This window comes from Sus scrofa, chromosome 12 (genome assembly GCF_054392235.1).
Source record: "Sus scrofa isolate SSC_HxYL_T2T_F1_AM1 chromosome 12, Sscrofa_HxYL_maternal_Yorkshire_Landrace_v2.0, whole genome shotgun sequence".
Lineage (NCBI taxonomy): Eukaryota > Metazoa > Chordata > Mammalia > Artiodactyla > Suidae > Sus > Sus scrofa.
Window position 1 is genome coordinate 17,493,294 of NC_139394.1, and position 18,852 is coordinate 17,512,145.

The window sequence follows — 18,852 nt, forward strand, 5'->3', positions numbered from 1 at the left end:
TCTGAATAGCTGTCCCCACTTAACAGCTCAACAAACTGAAGCTCAGAGATATGGAAGCAAAGTGTAACAGGCCTGAGGCCAAGCAGCTGGTGAGGGGCACAGCTGGGATGTGAACACGCTTTCAGGGACCCTAGTCTTTGCTCAAGGCTACTACACTGAAGTACCCCCCAGCCTTTCCCAAATCACCAGCTCCAGAGTCCTAGAAAGGCAGTAGCTGAAGGTGTCCCGTAAGATAAGAGTGGGAAGCACTGCTGATGGCAGAAGGGTCAGCACAGCACCTCTGCAGTTCTTGCCTTTTGCACAAGTGCCGTGGGGGTTCTCAACAGCAAGTCGGCTGAGATGGAGAGGGAAAGGGATTTTAAAGTGGCTCAAGACATCCAGAAGCACATGGATGGCTGTCCTCCCCTCTGTCCAAAGCAAGGTCTTTATTGTCCAGCCAATCAACACGTGTTCACCCAGGCCTAGTGCTGTACCAGGCACACGGTATTGAGCATAAATACAAAAGTGTAAGACACAGGTCCTGCCAGTCTGAGGCGTACAGTCTAAATGTTTCTCAGGACTTAACCCCATGAGTAAAAATCAAATCTGGACTCTGTAGCCAGGAGTACAATGAGCATTCTTTAAAGTCACTATTTGAAAGAAAAACATTACATCCCACATTTATCATGGCATGAAAGTTCTTCCTAGTTATAGCTACTTCATTGCTGTCAATAAACACGGTTTACTTTTGTTAAAATTCACCTAACATTTTCCTCCTTGGCAAAGGAATTTTAAAAGGTAGTAGTGAAGAGCTTCGGTGCAAATTTGGCCAACAGCTGTCTGGGCAAAAGTGCTCTAGATACCGAGTGACTGAGCTCATTTCCGGGCCATTTCTCCGACTGTTCTGAGGACAACCTAAGACATCTTTCCACCGAAGACATTACTCCCAGCCAGACGAGGGAGTCAGGGCTACGGAGAGTGGTCTGGACGAGACATTCTTCATAGCGAACTTTAGCACCAACCACCTCGGGGACCACACCAGGGGCTGCCGGGAGCTTCACCCCCCGTGTTGACCACCTGATTCTCTGACAGACGCACAGAACTCACAGGCGTGTGGTTCTGGGAACAGCAGCTCATCCAAACCGAAGGCTGGACTGAGACACTGTACACAGCGACAGTTCCACCCCAGGAGGGAACGTCCAGCTGTGAGCGGAGAACATTCAGCACAAAGCAGACACGTGGGAGCAGCGGTCTCAGGAGCCTGAAGCCCGGGACGGTGATGCAGGCACACAGGCTCCACCAGCACCTCCTGCCTTAACTGGACCCTGCGCGTGTGGCTGTGGAGCCCGGGGAAGAGCCTTTGCTGCGTGCTGGGGTCACGACCCCAGGGTCTCCATTTGGCAACTAAGAGGCAAAGAAGGAAAGGACTGGATGCTTTTCTAGAGTTTCTAGGTCCTGATACCCTCATGGAAAAAGACCACCGATTCCTTTCAATTAAACCAGGAAATCCAGGTTAGAATATCGCTTCAGGGAAAAGTTCAAATCTGAACTTCTTACCTGCAGGAAGCAAGAGCCTTTTTCTCTTGAGGACCATTTGCTTCAAAGCACTGAAAGGCGAGCTGCTAGCTCTGGCAGTGATGGGAAAAGGATGCCAAAGTCTGAGCGGACCCCAGGTGGGCAGAGACGCCAGACCCAGGACGGCACAAACGAACTCGGTCCCCCGCCCACCCTCCGCCTTCTTCCCATCTCGAGGCCACTCTGGTTGTTGTGCACGGAGCCCCCTGGACCCCTGCATCCACTGCCAAACTGGCCATCACAGCCATTAAAATGGAAGGTAGCATTTAAAATGTAACACTCGTTGTTCATAACATGTAAGACTGGTTTCCCTAGCACATGTATAAGGCACCATGTGAGAAAGCTGCTCCCACGCCCGGCCACACGCCCACACTCGGCTCCTCACACGCACACACGCACACAGAGAGGCCAGCTGCTTTGGCCATGATGCACAGGGAACGGAGCGCTTCCCGTCACTTCTGGTTTTTGAGCTGGTTGGAGAGCCAGTCCAGGCCTTCATAAAGCCCATCTCCACTGGTGGCACAAGTAGCCTGAATGTACCAGTTCCTCTGGCGGAGGGAGTGTAAGCCGAGCTTGTCTGTTATCTCTGCTGCATTCATAGCATTGGGAAGATCCTTGAAAGAGAATATTCAAACGTCAGTTTATAAATGTTCCATCCACGTAACAGAATATGAAGCTTTTCCCCCAAACCTGCTCTTAACCCGCAAGCTTATCTCTAGCCTCCCAGTGGCTCAGGCCCTAAACCTTGAAATCATCCCAAATTTTTCTCTCTCTCCTCTCACAACTCCACGCTAGGAAATGCCCCCAGCTCTATCCTCAGAGATATCAGAACCTGCCACTTCTCACCATCTCCATAGCTGTGCCCTGCTCCCACCATCGTCTATCATTTCTCCCTTGGGTTAGTGAAATGACCTCTGGTTGGTTCCCCCACTTCCGCTCTTGTTCCCGGGGAGTGTATTCTCACCTCACAGTCAATGAAAGATCAAAACCCTGCGACAGCTCCATCTCCTGGGGTCCCTTAGGATGTTCTGTGAGGCCTTGGTGACCTAAGCCCCTGTGACCCCTCCTCATTGTCCTGCTTCACCTTTTTAAATACAGCACTCACCGCAAGTTACTGTATCATAAAACTGACTTCAGTGTGCGTATTCTCTGCCTCCCCTAACAAGAATGCAAGCTTTACTGGGGCAGGGATCTCTAGCTTGTTCTCTGATGTATTCCACGTGCCTAGAACTGTGCCTGGCATGTAGTGAGGTCAGACTGAATTGGAATAAATCAGCATTAAAGAGCAAGGCAGATCTGGCTGCAAGGATACGGAAGGACATCAAAGCTATGCTAAGGGAAGAGGCAGGTTGCAAAACAATGCAGAATATGATCTCCAGAACTGAAATATGAATATAATCACATAATCGCCGCTTATATAGGCACAGGGAGTTACATCTCTAGAAAGAAGTATGAGAAATTTAACAATGTCTTACCCTGAAGAGTGGGGCTAGAATGTTTCACTTGCTATTCTGAATTGTCTGCGTGTTTATACCATGAGCATGTTCTGTTTTTATAATTGAAAAGCACAAGTGTTATTTTCTTTTAGGAAAGTCTGTTACGTTCACTAGTGACCTTCAAACTGACATCGATCCTAGTGGTAGGGTCATAGCTGAGTGAGTGAAGATCGACTCTCCCCTGAAAATCGTGCTGACAAAGAGCTAGATGACAAGAGAAAATGCTTTGAATAAATCCGAAGTGACAAACAGGATGCAGCACCACCCAAACAATACGATCTCCATTATATAACAAACATCGTCACGGAGGAGAAAGTGGAAGGAAACACATCATAATGTGACGATGGATATCCAGGCTGGAGCAGTCCACAGGATTCTGCCTTCTCCTCCACACTTGGTTCAGCTTTGAGTCCTGAGGCTGCATGGTTCTACCTCCTCCTCCCACTCCTTTTTTACTGCTTTATGTTATATTTACACAGTTTCTCCAACGACAGGCCCCATCTGATCCAATCTCATCTTCTCCTTTGCTCCCCCTACCCCCCACTCCATCCCTGCTGCACTGGCTGCCTTGCTGTTCCTAGAACAGCCTGGCTCTCTGCCTGCTGGACTTCGGTCTCTGCTCAGATGTCGTCTGGCCCTTCCTCCAAGAAAACTCCTCCTGGACATATTACATGTTATTTATTGACTGACTCTCTCCCTACTAAAACGTAAACTCCATGAACACAGGGATTTTTGTCTGTCCGGTTCACTGCTATATCACCAATACCTAAAATGATGTCTGGATCTTAGTGAAAGTCAGTGGCTATTTGTTGAGCAAGTGAACGAATAGAAAAACAGGAGGTGAAGGGGAGGGTCATGGTAGGAAGTGAAGACAGGGAAGCAGGCATCTAATTAAATATGCAGAAAGCCAGTGACATACCTGTTTATTTACAAACACCAATAAAACTGCATCTCTGAGCTCATCTTCAGCTAACATTCTGGTTAGTTCTTCTCGGGCTTCATTGACCCGCTCTCTATCGTTACTGTCGACCACAAAAATCAGACCTGGAAAGAAATCGCAAGTGTGTTAGTAATCAGAACCTGGGAAGGGCAGCTGTTTACATGTCCTCACAGCTTCTCCCTGCTTACGAGTGTGGTTTCACCGAAAGCAATCAATACAGAAGGGTATATGATCGCTAGAAGTGGGAAGCCTGCTGTACAGGCAGCTAGCCTTTTTCAGAGGCATCATAGCCCTTTACCAGATTATCAATAACAAGAACATAGAGAGGAAACAAGAACACAGAAAAGGTTAGGGTTTTTTTGGTTGTTGTTGCTGTTGTTTTTTGGCTGCCCTGTGGCATGTGGAGTTACCTGGCCAGGGATCAGATCTGAGCCATGCCAGATCCTTTAATCCACTGTGCCTGGCCAGGGATCGAACCTGCGTCCTGGCACCACAGGGACATCGCCAATTCTGTTGCACCACAGCACGAACTCTTAGGCTCTCTTTTTTTTTTTTTTTTTCCCCCATCTTTTTAGGGCCCACCCACAGCATATGAAAATTCCCAGGGTAGGGGTCAAATCTGAGGTGTAGCTGCTGGCCTACACCACAGCCACGGCAACACGGGATCCGAGCCACATCTCCAACCTACACCACAGCTCATGGCAAAACCAGATCCTTAACCCACTGAGCAAGGCCAGGGATCAAACCTGCATCCTCATGGATACTAGGCAGATTTGTTTCCACTGACCACAATAGGAACTCCTCCTAGGCTCACTTTTAATCACTTCACTTCTACATCATGCCTACATGATGAAGACCCAATAAAAATCTATGGACATCCAAGTTCAGGTAAGTTCCCTCCTGGTTGCCAATGCTCTGTGCACGACACAAGCTTTGGGTGTGGGACCTCAGATCTTGCCCTGTGCATCTCTTCCCTTGGCTGATTCCTTTGTATTCTTTTGCTATAACAAAACTGTGATCCTGGGTATAGCATTTTCCTGAGTCCTGTGAGTTGTTTTAATGAATTGTTGACCCTGAGGGGATAGTGGGAAGTGCCACATTTGGAGCCAGCTGAAAAAAAAGGGAGGGTGGTCTGCAGAGCCCCAAATTTGAGGTAGTGTCTGAGAGTCTTGAGCTCTTAAGCTGTGACGTGTGGCCCACCACCAGGTGGTTGGTGTCAGGAGTCTTTGCAGCATCCCACACTACACAGCAGCACAGAAATCCCAGGAAGCAAGAGCAGGTCGAAGAAAGGTACTACCCCAGTCGTCTCTGGGCAAAGGTGGCTGAAACCTGCACAGGCCTGGTCACTGCCACACTGGCTGGAGGAAGAGGTGGGGCTGGACGAGGTGCCCAGGAGTCACTATCCAGACCAGGATGGGGAGGACTCTTAGCAGTGGTCCTCGTGATAGTAACGGTGATGACAGCTTGGTGGTTAGCTGACAGCAGGCTCTCTATGAGACAAACCGGGAGGGAGCTGCCAAAAGAACTAATTTGATCCGAGGCTGTATCAACTGGAGTGCTAGCAGTTCAGTTTCTAAAATATGGGCAATAAAAAGCCGACTCTACTGTACATTAGTGAGAGTTAGGTGGTCAGTGGTGGACCCGACACTCTAAGACACAAGCAACCTGGGGGAATCCAAAGAATGGCTAGGATGGCAGAGGAATCAGATACCTTGTCACAGGAAAAATAACGTGCATAACTGGGAAAACTACTTTGGGAAAATACTCACTGGGGGGACTGAGCTGTTTTCAAATATCTAAAAGCTATGACATAAAGAGAGGTCCAACTTGTTTTATAGAGGAGGTCAAGGTGATAAAGGGTCAACAGAACTGAAGGTGCAGTGGGCTGTCTCAGGAGGCACACCTGTCACTGGAGACATCTGTGTGCAGCTAAGCCGCCACTTGGGACACTGCAAAAGGGACTCTGCTGGCAGGAAAAGGGTAGTGGGTTCCAATGACCTCTGGCTTCCTTCTGACAACAAGATCTCATAAGCAGGTCTAGGAGGGAACACCGGTGCTGGCCCTCTCCCTTGCTGCTCCCCAGGCCCCCTCATAAGCAGGTCTAGGAGGGAACACCAGTGCTGGCCCTCTCCTTTGCTGCTCCCCAGGCCCACCCAACAGCTGCCAGAGCAGCTCCCTCCGACAGGCGGGAGCTCCCACGGCTTCAGGATGTTTGGGGCTTACATGAGAGTCAAAGTCATGTCTGTTACATCACATGAGACCAAAAAATGCAGAACATTCAAAATTCCCCCCAAAGATTTGAGAGGCTGCCAGTAAGTTCTGGACTCTGATCATATCTAAGCAAATGAAGTTATCCTCAAATTTGAGAAGATCCTTAGTCTCCAATTCAAAAATAACAGGATGGAAGCTGACCCCTCTGTCATTCCTAATAAAAATAAGGCTTTATAAATATTAGGGCCCGGAGTTCCCGTCGTGGCGCAGTGGTTAACAGATCCGACTAGGAACCATGAGGTTGCGGGTTCGATCCCTGCCCTTGCTCAGTGGGTTGACGATCCGGCGTTGCCGTGAGCTGTGGTGTAGGTTGCAGATGCGGCTCAGATCCCACATTGCTGTGGCTCTGGCGTAGGCTGGCAGCTGCAGCTCCGATTGGACCCCTAGCCTGGGAGCCTCCACATGCCGCGGGAGCGGCCCAAAGAAATAGCAAAAAGACAAAAAAAAAAAAAAAAATAGGTCCCATTTTATACTCTGTTTTTATTTAAATCCTTATGTGAGAAACAAAAGAACCTAGCATCAGACCGACTATGCTTTTGAACTAAGAAAACCTAGAAAAGGCAAATTTACACATGAATAGTGTACCGTAATTTGTTTTTTAAAGTGGGGAGGGATATATATCTACAGCTGCTTGTATATGCACAAAATATCTTTGGACAGATACACAAGGAACAAAGATGGTTGTCTATGGGTGGGGAACTGGGTGGTTAGGAGGCGGGAATGAGATGGTGACTTTTCACTATATACTTTTATTTCTCTTAAAAGTTTTAACCATATAAATATATTGCCATTTAGCAAATTAAAATAACTGAACCTGTAATCAAGGGAGAAAAATCTTTCCACATTAAAACTAATGGACCATTTTATGTGAGAGCTAAGCTTTCATTAATTTTGTCCAACTCAACATACTAGACAGACTGACTGTTGGGAAGTTGGCAGGAAAAATAAGAGCAATGTCCAAGATTACTAAGGGCTGAAACATTTGGACCCACCAGACGGCAAATCCAGTCTTCAAACAGTCCCCATTTCCTGATATGAAGAGTCTAAATCCACCCCAGGAGCTCCCGTTGTGGTTCACTGGGTTGAGAACCCGACCAGTATCCATGAAGATGCGGGTTCAATCCTTGGCCTCGCTCAGCATTGCCGTGAGCTGTGGTGTAGGTTGCAGATGCGGCTCAGATCTGGTGTGGCTGTGGCATAGGCTGGCAGCTGTAGCTCCAATTGGACCGCTAGCCTGGGCACTTCTATATGCTGCTGGTGCGGCCCTAAAAAGACAAAAAAATAAATAAATAAATGACCCACCCCAAGGTCCTAGAATATATAGCCAGTTCCCCACCATCAAAGCAATAGTTACCAAAGTTCAGTAAAATTAGGCTTGTTATAAACAGAATATTGAAAACAAAAAGGCATTTCAATTTGGTGACTGAGTGTGACAGCTCTTAACAGGATGGGTAAAGGGAAACTTTCTAGGGAATGAGGACATAAAACCTCTACTAATTTGGGCTCTGTGACAGTTAATTTTATGTGTCAGCTTGCTTGGGTCACAGGGTGCCCAGACATTTGGTCAAACAGTCCTTCTGGGTGTGTCCATGAGGGTGTTTCTGGATGAGATTAACATCTGAATCAAGACACTAAGTAGACACCCCTCCCCAAGTGCCCGAACCCAAACCAGTGAAGGTCTGAATAGAACAAAAAAAATTAAGAGAATTCACACTCTAACTTCCAGCTGGGATATCTGTCTTCCGCCTTTGAACTGGAACTGGCACCATCAGCTCTCTTGGTTCCCCAGCCTGCCAAACACAGATCCTGGAACTACTCAGCCCCCATAACCATGTAAGCCCATTCCTTATAATAAATCTTTATTATGTATATATAATATTATATATATGATTTATTATATACATATAATATCTATGTATGTATATCCATTCATCCAATTGGTTCTATTTTTCTGAAGAACTTAAACTAATACAGGCTCTTATCTGAGTGCCTACTACTCTCCAACCGTAGAACTAAGCATTTTATAAAATCAACCTCATTTAAGCCAAATGATCCAGCACAAGAGGTATCACCTCTATTTTATAGATGAGGAAATTGAGACAGGAAAGATAACCTTCTTAAGGTTTCATAGCAAGGCTGTGGTTCAAACCCACACAGGAATTGCAATAGTTTGAACAATATGGCAAGTTGTCAATCCAGATTAAATGGACCCTCTGAGTGTCAAAAGTTGTACTGTCTGCAATGGACTGAAACACAAAGATATAAAAATCTAAGTGTCAGTCATGGAAAGTTGGGTATCAGGTTGTTTCTCTGAAAAATCAATGAAGGGAAAGGAAAAATCAATGAAGGGAAACATTGATTTCTTATACAAACTATACTTAAGAGAAACCAAATATTTGATGAAGGAATGCTTTGCTTAGAAGGACTGCAGCTGATAAATGCAGTTGTGATGACAGAAAAAGAAAATGGAGAGATAAACTGTTGTAGATTAAGAGACTAATGAGACATAACAATGAAACATGGTGTGTAAACTTTGATTCCTGATGCAAACAAACCAAGTGTGGAAAGGATATATCTGATATAATTGGGGAAATTTGAATAAGGATCAGGGTACCAGCCATTAAAGAAAGACTATTAATTTTGGAGGTGTGATAATGCATAGAGATTATGTTTTTAAAAAGGCATTATTGGAGTTCCCTTGTGGCATCATGGGTTAAGGATCCAGCGTTGTCGCTGCAGGGGCCTGGGTCACTGCTGTGGCACAGGTTCAGTCCCTGGCCCAGGAACTTCCACAAGCCATGAACACAGCCCCCCAAAGAGGCATTATCAGTTTGAAATGAACACTAAGGATGTATGAATAAAAGGCATCAAGTCTGGCATTTGCTATAATACACTCTGGGCAGAATGTCAGTAACTTGAAGCTGCGTGATGGTTACGTGGGGATTCGTTATGTATACTCTTTCTTTTCTGTTTTAAATTTTCCACTAACAAAAGTGAAAAAAAAGCGTGATTTTGAGGAAAGGCATGTTAAATCTAGAGGGTGAAGGAATAACTACAAGTAGAGTTAAGCGTTAAGGCAATAGCTAAAATAATGATAAATAATACATAGATAATATAAAGGGACAGTCAGCTTGAGTATTTGGTCTGAAAGAGACTGAAAGAGACTGACAAATACAGGTCTTTACTATGAAACATATGCAATGAAAACACCACGACATTCTAAAATGACTATGTAGATGCCACATGGGTATGATTTTACATGACAATCAGGGTGTGAAAATTATGTCAACAGCTTATGGATATCTTGATCGGCAATATCCTTTAAGATACCATTTATCTAAAATATAATCAATGAGAGTTCCCGTCATGGCGCAGTGGTTAACGAATCCAACTAGGAACCATGAGGTTGCGGGTTCGGTCCCTGCTCTTGCTCAGTGGGTTAACCATCCAGCGTTGCCGTGAGCTGTGGTGTAGGTTGCAGACATGGCTCGGATCCTGCGTTGCTGTGGCTCTGGCGTAGGCTGGTGGCTACAGCTCCGATTCGACCCCTAGCCTGGGAACCTCCATATGCCGTGGGAGTGGCCCAAAGAAATAGCAAAAAGACAAAAAAATAAATAAATAAATAAATAAAATATAATATAATCAATGAAAAAAACTCAGGCTAATAGGGGAGTGGGACACATTAAACCCCTGACTTTTCAGAAACCAATGGTAAGGAAATAAGGTAGTGATCTGGGACATTCATGTCTATTCACGCATTAGTAGAATAACAGGGCAGCAGGGAGGGACTGCAGCCACACGGGACGCTGGGATTTGGAGTTCCAGCCATTCCTGTTCTATCTCTTTTCTTGCCATAGGCATGATTTTTAGATATTCTCAACAGGTTTAAAAGAGTTTCAAATTATGAATTCAGACTCTTCCAAAATCGGTACTTTAACCAAGGCACATATAACTTTCGCTGAACTAAAAAGATAAAAGTCATTAGGACAACCACTTTCTTTTTTTTTTTTTTTTTTGTCTTTTTGTCTTTTTGTTGTTGTTGTTGATGTTGTTGTTGCTATTTCTTGGGCTGCTCCCGCGGCATATGGAGGTTCCCAGGCTAGGGGTTGAATCGGAGCTGTAGCCACCGGCCTACGCCAGAGTCACAGCAACACAGGATCTGAGCCGGGTCTGCAACCTACACCACAGCTCACGGCAACGCCAGATCGTTAACCCACTGAGCAAGGGCAGGGACCAAACCCGCAACCTCATGGTTCCTAGTCGGATTCGTTAACCACTGCACCACGACGGGAACTCCAGGACAACCACTTTCAAACTGTTCTGGATTAAGAGGCAAGTCCTATGTAAGGCATTAAAGGCCAAGCACTTTTCCAAGGAAGGCAGGGACTGCTTCTCAAAGAGACCTCCCCAGTAAGTATAAGTGGGTCATCAGAAGAGAAGGAGTGACTGACAGTCCAAATAAAGCCGAGCACCACAAGGATTTGCTTCAAGCGTCCAGCTTTAGATGCGCCTAACAGAAATGGTCCCAAGGCTAGAAACCGGGTAACCTTTACCTTGTGTGTTCTGGAAATAATGTCGCCATAAAGGTCTGATTTTGTCTTGGCCACCGACATCCCAGACTGTGAAGCTGATGTTTTTATATTCCACCGTCTCCACATTGAAACCTAAATTGGGAAGAGGCAGAAAATGTTTAATGAAGACTTTTGCTGGTTCAACAATTCAAAATAATTTCAGCTAACATTTGGACAGTGTTTTTAATTTACAAAGCAACTTGCCAGTCAAAGATCTATAGCTTACAAAACAGAATGTGTTAGTCAGCTTGCTCCCCTATTCATCACGACAGGTGTCTCAAAGCTACTCTTCCCCAATCTTCCACCTCCCCTCTCTTCCTACAGATCTTTTTTTTTTTTTTTTTTTTTTTTTTCTTCTTCTATTTAGGGCTGCACCTGCAGCATATGGAAGTTCCCAGGCTAGGGGTCGGATCAGAGCTGCAGCTGCAGGCCTACACCACAGTCACAGCAATGCGGGATACAAGCCAGATCTGCAGCCTACACCATAGCTTGCGGCAACCAGATCCTTAAAACCTACAGATCGAGGCTGGGGATCAAACCCGCATCCTCATGTATACTACGTTGGGTTCTTAACCCACTGAGCCACAATGGGAACTCTCCCTGCAGATCTTATGGCATACCTCAGGGCAAACAGAAGCCACCAGTGGGAATGCTTCCACCTCCCACGACCCAGTGGAGAAACCCACCTACCCCTTCACCCATAATTTTCTCCCTCTCGCTTGGAACAATGGAAGGGGGCATCTATCCAGTGCCAGTTCCATCCACACTGGGAGCTTCTACTCTATTTTCAGCCCCTCTCCAAAACTTCCAGCCTGTTCTCCGCAGCATGCTTAGGTTGTTTACGTCTTTCCAAAAAGACCCTTTCTGGGGAGTTCCCGTTGTGGCCCAGTGGGTTAAGAACCCAACTAGTATCTAGAGGATGTGGGTTCTCTTGGCCAAAGCAAGCCACGTGGCCAGGCTCAGCATCACTGTGGAAGAGGACTGCACAGGGGTGTGGCTACTGAGGGGCATGATTCACTGGGGGCCATGAGTTTAACAATCTACCACAAGATCGGTATTCAGTTCATTCACCAAATATTTACTGGACATCCACTATGTGCCAGGCATCCACCACCCAAGGAGAGTGGTGAACAAGGCAGACGTGGCGCCGCTCTCATTTACATTTTTGGAAGAGAAACGATGAGAAAGCAATGACAGATGTGCTGAGAGTTACTAAGAGTTTCAGGTTGCTATGGAAACATAACAGGGGAAAACCCATCCAAGGGGGTCAGGAAAGGTGTCCCTGTGAAATGATGCTTAAACTGAGACCAAAAGAATGAGCTGGCACTAGCTACGTAAAGGGGGGAGGGAGGGAGGAAGAAGGCAGGAAAGCAGTCAGTCTGCAGAGAGGAAATGACATAGAAAGAGATCCAAACACATTGTCTAAGGCAGAGTAAGCTGGAAAACAACACAAAGATAGTCACCAAAATCAGTGTTTTTTAATACCTGCTTACATGTCTTTTGATGTATTACATTATGGAAGCATGAATTATTTTTATAATTGGAGAAAACCAAGCAATTATGCTGTTTTCATTATGGACCGTAACATTTTTTAAATTGCGGGTATGAACATTTTCTCCATCTGGTTTCCTCCTTTAAATGTTGCAATCTCTGCAGCTGCTGCCCAAGTTGGAAGTTGATCGGTCCATTCCCATGCCTAATCCAACATTTGGAGCACTACTCACATTCATATGCTATCCTGGGGAGCCTCTTCTCGTCCAAGAGTTTGGCTGGAGGCAATCCATAAGGCAAAGACTAAGTTCTGTCAAAACTGCCCTTGCAAAAGCCTTAAATAGTTGACAAAATACACTGTGGGTTTGCAGGAATAACTACACCGCCAGATTGTCCTCCAGCATTGGAACAAATCAGATCCTTCAGCTGACCACCAGCTCAAGTAGCTGGCACGAGCCGGAGTGAAGAAGGAAAAAAAAAAAAATCACACTACATCTTTATACACTGGGAACACACTCGGTGTGAAAAGATGCTTCCACTTAGAAAGGCCAGCTGGAAGGAAGACCGAAGAGGAAGCAACCACAGTCCTAGCTCCCATCTCACACTTCGGCTGGGACACCTGCTAACTGAGAGGAATGAAGGGCATAACTGCCCGGACTGCTTTCATGACTGTTGTCGTCTTTTTCGCTAAGCGGATAGGTTACATTTCTTCCAACTAAATGTAATCATATGACTCCCCTGTAATCCTAGCAATGTGCCAGACGTGCCAGGGAGCAACTGGAAAATTATGTATTACCTGGCTTAAAAGTTTACACTCTTAGACAAGATTTTCAAGAAGAAACATGCGATAAAATAAGACATGTATAAAAGGTAACGTATTAAAGTGTAAACGGTCCTGTCCCAGGCCGTCAACATACCGATTGTAGGGATGGTCGTCACAATCTCTCCCAGCTTCAACTTATATAAGATGGTGGTTTTCCCAGCGGCATCCAAACCCACCATCAGAATCCGCATCTCTTTTTTCCCAAAGAGACTTTTAAAGAGTTTTTCAAAAACGTTCCCCATTGTAATTGAATTCTGTTACCTGAAGGAAAAGAGAGGCAAGTCAAGTAGTTGTTATTTGCAGAAATACAGACATACAAATACAAGGTATATACATGAAATATAAGTCTCTAATAGAGGTGGCGCCTCGTAAAAATTAAACAATTTTAAGTATCGTTTGGCCAATAAAGAGCAGAGTATCTTGTCTTCAAAGGGCAACTCAACTAAGCCTTTTGATGCCCTGCCAAAAATTTCAGTTTTTCCACTGCAGCATCCAAGTGAGATAGGTGGAAGCACAGTCTCAATGGTGGCAGGCTTTAGTTATCTGAAGTACGGAAGCTGTGACACAACAGATACCACTAATACTTCTGAAATGAGAACTTAAGAGCAGAGAACCAGTTTATTTTACACAATGTGAAGCAAAGTCTTTAAGTCAGGTTAAATAGTAACATCTCTTAGAAATTCAGTAGTTGCCTTTGGCTAGCAGATCATATCAATACCCGGAAAAATTTTCAGAGGTGAGGAAATACAGCATTGGGAAACTACACTGCTAATAGAGAAATTAACTAGGCAAAGAGTTGCAAATATACCATAGCATCCAGAGTTGACCGTTACTCACCTTACTCTTAATTTTTTTCCCCCTTTGGCTTTGCCAGCAGCAGCATTTGGAAATTCCTGGGCCAGGGATCAAACCTGCACCAGGGCAGTGCCCTGAGCCACAGCAATGGCCAGAATGGATCTTTAACCTACTACACTACCAGAGAATGCCTTAATCAATTTTTTTAACTTTTTTTGACATATAGATATAGGAGTCCCCACTGTGGCCCAATGGGATCAGTGGTTATCTCTGTAGCACCAGAACACAGGTTCGATCCCCGGCTTGGCACAGCGGGTTAAAGGATCTAGCACTACTGCAGCTTCGGCACAGGTCACAAGTGTGGCTTGGATCTGATCCCTGGCCTGGGAACTCCATATGCCTCAGGGCAGCCAGAAAGAGGGGAAAATAATACAATTTACATATAGATATAAACATACATGATAACATTTACTTCAATGAAATGTCATAAACCAAATCAAAAAATGATTTGTTGTACCCAGATTTCCTCGTGCCCCTTCCCAGTCATTACTCCCCAAAAGGTGTACTGACATCTAACTGCATAAATGTTCAGTATTTTATTTTTCAGTCGAGTGCATGAAAGATTATATAAAAGAAGCTAATAGCAAAGACAGATTGGCTTTGCCGAAATTTACATCTTTAATTTTAACGAATCAGCCTATTTGAAGTGTGAGCTTGACATTCCAATTAAAGACTTAGAAGCAGTACTGAATACAACCCTTGTTTCCCTTTCCACTGCAAACCAAAGGAAAACTTTACTCCTGGGCAGAGCAGGGATAAGATGGAACAAGAACAGTCCATCTCCCATTCATCAGAACCCTAGGGACCTCAGAGGGGAGGTCACCAAATTCGAGGCCCCACCTCTAAAACTGAACCTTGTCCTACAGTAGCTTAACTTCATGGATGATGTCCAAGCACACATCGTTTTATTCTACGACCTGAGAAAAGGAGCAGAGCATTTATCCTGCACATAAATTAGGTATAGGCAAACTACTCTAACCAAAGAATGATGCTCAATGTTTTAATCATTCTTACAAGAGCCGCACAGAGTAAGTATATAGAAATACAACGCACTGCAGTACTCAAAAAGCTTGTTGGGCGACAAACTAAAGAGTCTTTGTCTTTGTTTCCGAAAAAGGACAAATCTCATAAATGAGAAAAACAGTGAGGAACATGCTGGGAGAAGGAAGGTTACTTCCCACTTGCATGTCCTATGAAGCAAATACTCGATTCCTCCTCCCAACCGCACACAGTATACACATCCCATGTTCTCCCTCCGGCCTCTCTTTTTTCCTACTCATCTGCTGAGCTGCTGCAGACCCTCTGGAAGACGCTGCCGACCCTGGCGCCTCTTTGGCACGCTCACCCTCCCCTCCCACGAGCACCAACTGTCCATCAGGGAGAATTGCGGGAAGATGTCCAGGACAAGAACCGGAGCAAGTGGCCAAGTGGGCGTGCGCAGCGGGCGAGCAGACGCGCCAGGTCCCCAGGGAAGGCCTCCGAGTGTCCCTTCTGCCTGGCCTCCAGGCCTCTTCCTCTCGAACTGCGGGCCCTCGGGAGAGCAGAGAGCCCAGCAGAGGATGAGAGCCAAGTCTCTCGATCCCCGCAGCCTGGCCATTCTTCTCATAGGGCGGAAAAGGGACAGGGAACCCAAACGCTTTGTGAAGGCCACCTGCTGCTGTCTAGTTTCCCGACCTCTAAAGGTGCGGAAATCCAGCCAGGCCTTCAGCCATCTCTCCCTCGCCTGTGACTCACCTGCCGCCGAACTAAGCACTGGTACCAATACCGCTGCCTTTAAGAATTCGGATCCCCTCCGCAAAATGGCGACAGGCTCGGGGCGGGAACAGTAACCAACCAATCACTCCCTGACTCTTGGAGTTTATTTCTACCAATGAGCTCGAAGTTCCGTGAGTGACGACAAGTCTGACCAATGCCAAGGAGAATAAAAGCCTAGGAGGGCGGACACCCGCCCCTGGGGACCTAGGCGACGGCACGAAGCTTTGGAAATACCGGCTTCATTCTCCAATGACAACGCACCGCGTCCCGGCGAGACACGCCCATGTGCCCCGTCCCAGTGCTGCTCGTGACCAATCAAAAAAGTAAAAAAAAAAAAACTCCGATTTGCTCTGCCAATCAACTAGGAAAATTTCCACGGATTGAACGAACCCAGGGAGTATTCGGACCAACTGGGTGCGGGCATGTGGGCGTGGCCAAGTTCTGGGCGTTATTTAAGGAAATTTGCCTTGGTTGAGCTAAAAGTAGAAACTAGTTTGGGGCGTTGGTCTGTGTGGGAAACACCAAGACGCCGACACCAGAGTTAGACATAAGGAAGGTTTCCTATTTAGTGTGAAGCTAGACAGCCGCCCTGTTTTTGAACAGATTTTCAACAGTTGGGAAAAATGCTAGCAACCTGCACCTTCGTTCAGATGCTCAGGACCACGGTCTTGAGAAGTGTTCTCATTAACTCAACACCTAATGCCAACTTGGTTCACTGAAAAGTTTACAAACGCCCGTAAATGGCATATAACTGTGCATTTTAGGAAAAACTAACATCTGTTAATATGTGCCAGGAAATATGTCGAGAACTTGACCTGCATGATATAACGCTCCGTGAACTGGAATCTACTATTATTCCCATTTTACAAAGAGGAAAATGAAATAGTAGGTCAGAGTTTTAAGTTCAGGTCTGACGCCTTAATCTTTTTAACCAAATACTTTCTTGATCGTGATGACTGTATATGTGTATGTATGTGTATATATATATATGACAGTAAATACAAGAAAGTATGAGAGGTTTTTCTACATGATTCTTTTAAAATTATAATTTTTCCTAACTATAACAAAATTATAGTAATTTTTTAAAGTATAATAAAAAAAAAAAGACACTCCCCACCAGAGAGAGAGACAAAAAAGAGAAAAAAAAAAAAAAAAAAAAACACCCATCATCCTATTATCCAGAGGCAGTCACTGTTACCATTTTGGTTTATTTCTTTCCAGTCATTTTTCCATGAAATTTTTACATAGTTCAGATTATGAATACATACAGTCTTCTTTTCCTCTTAATCTGAGACCTACACCACAACTCACAGCAAGCTGGATCCTTTAACCACTGAGCAGGGCCAGGGATCAAACCTGTATCCTCATGGATACTAGTTGGATTCATTTCCACTGAGCCACAACAGGAACTCCCTCCACTTAATATTTTAATGAGTATATTCCAGAGTGTTTAACATTTGTCTTAAACATTTTGGAGGGCCATGCCAATGGCATTTGGAAGTTCCCAGGCCAGGAATGGAACCCAAGTCACAACAGTGACAATGCTGGATCTTTAACTACCAGGCCACCAGGGAATTCTGTGTTTGTTTGTTTTGTCTTTAACAGTTTTGGTAGCTGTGTGATATCCCATTATATGGATATATCCTGATTTATTTAATCATTTTCATGTAATTGTCAATGAAAAATTAATCAGTTGATCTAAGAAAAAATGGAAAATTTTATTCGAGTCAAATTGAGAATTATAACCTTGGGAACAGCCTCTCAGAGAGCTCCAAGAACTCTGCCCCTTAAAAGTCAAAGCACAGGTACATAAAATTTTTGAGACAGAGGGCTATACATTAAATGACATATTATTGACAGTTTACACAATCCAGTTCTACATGTGCGAAGTGAGGAGTGGGTCATGGGTCATCATGGTCCCTTACAAGATTAAGGAGAAAGGCTATCCTCTAAAGAGTTGTCTTGTAGGAGTTCCCGTTGTGGCTCAGTGGTTAGGGAACCCAACTAGGATCCATGAGGAGGCAGGTTCGATCCCTGGCCTCGCTCAGTGGGTTAAGGATCCAGCGTTGCTATGAGCTGTGGTGTAGGTCACAGATGAAGCTTGGATCCTAAGTTGCTGTGGCTCTGGCGTAGGCCAGCAGCTGCAGTTCCAACGGGACCCCTAACCTGGGAACCTCCATGTGCTGCAGGTGTGGGCTCTAAAAGACAAAAAAAAAAAAAAAAAAAAAAAAAAAACCAAAGAGTTGTCTTGTAGGTGCTAGGAGAATGTTGCTATTTATAGCTGAGTAGACATTTCTGCTGGTAGGGAGTTTGGGTGGATGCATAATGCATACACAATGCACAGTAGAGGAGAAAGGCCAAAGGGCAGAGAAAAAAATTTTATGTTTAAATTTTCCTTGATTTGCCTTAGAACATGAATTTTTATTTCCTCACATTTCAGTATTTAGGTTGTTTTTAAGTTTTTCTCTTATGAATTATGATGCAGTGAACATCTTTCCCCCCTCTTTACTTCATTCCTTGCTAATTAAAAAAAAAAAAAGAGAGAGAGGAGTTCCAATTGTAACTCAGCAAATTACAAACCAGTCTAGTATCCATGAGGATTCAGGTTTGATCCCTGGCTTCACTCAGTGGGTTAGGGATCCAGCGTTGCCATGAGCTGTGGTGTAGGTCTCAGGTGTGGCTCGGATCTGGTGTGGCTGTGGCTGTGACATAGGCTGGCAGCTGCAGCTCTGCTGCAATCCCTAGCCTGGGAACTTCCATAATGCCACACCTGTAGCACTGAAAAGCAAAAAAAGAAAAAAAAACTTTCAAAAGTGCAATCACTGGATCAAAACATTAAGATTTTTAAGGCTCTTGATACGCATTACTTGCCAAACTGTTTTCTGAGTAGATCATACAAATTTCCATTCCTATCGACCAAATGAAAGCCATCCTTACTTCATCATTTGATAAGCTGTTCTTTAAAAAAGGATTTTTAGTGTTTTTGTTTTATTTACTAATTTGATAACAAAAATCTCTCATGTTGGTTTAATTTTCAGCTCTTTATTTGGTTATTTTCTCCAAATATTTACTAGTATTTTATTTCATGTACTACAG

The 18,852-nt window shown here is 44.8% G+C and overlaps 1 protein-coding gene and 1 long non-coding RNA gene across 6 annotated transcripts in view; one reads left to right on the forward strand and one right to left on the reverse strand.

The window, feature by feature from the left end:
* Positions 1 to 18,852, forward strand: part of LOC102165973 (uncharacterized) — a 31,526-nt gene that overhangs the window by 5,747 nt on the left and 6,927 nt on the right. The gene's annotated exons all lie outside the window — the stretch shown is intronic.
* Positions 409 to 15,805, reverse strand: ARF2 (ADP-ribosylation factor 2). 5 transcript variants are annotated; one of them, XM_021066045.2, is made up of 6 exons: positions 15,736 to 15,805; positions 15,347 to 15,532; positions 13,241 to 13,407; positions 10,815 to 10,925; positions 3,970 to 4,094; positions 409 to 2,168 (listed from the first exon to the last, which is right to left on the reverse strand). In XM_021066045.2, exons 3-6 carry the CDS (start codon positions 13,386 to 13,388, stop codon positions 2,007 to 2,009), a joined length of 546 nt encoding a protein of 181 aa, XP_020921704.1. In that variant the 5' UTR covers positions 13,389 to 13,407; positions 15,347 to 15,532; positions 15,736 to 15,805; the 3' UTR covers positions 409 to 2,006.

Bases quoted from the DNA above. Each gene is read 5' to 3' on its own strand.
- ARF2 (XM_021066045.2), bottom strand. From the start codon at position 13,388: ATGGGGAACGTTTTTGAAAAACTCTTTAAAAGTCTCTTTGGGAAAAAA. The intron at 10,926-13,240 runs GTATGTTGACGG...TTCCCAATTTAG, and splicing joins GACGACCATCCCTACAATCG to GTTTCAATGTGGAGACGGTG. The intron at 2,169-3,969 runs GTATGTCACTGG...TTCTCTTTCAAG, and splicing joins TGGTGTTTGTAAATAAACAG to GATCTTCCCAATGCTATGAA.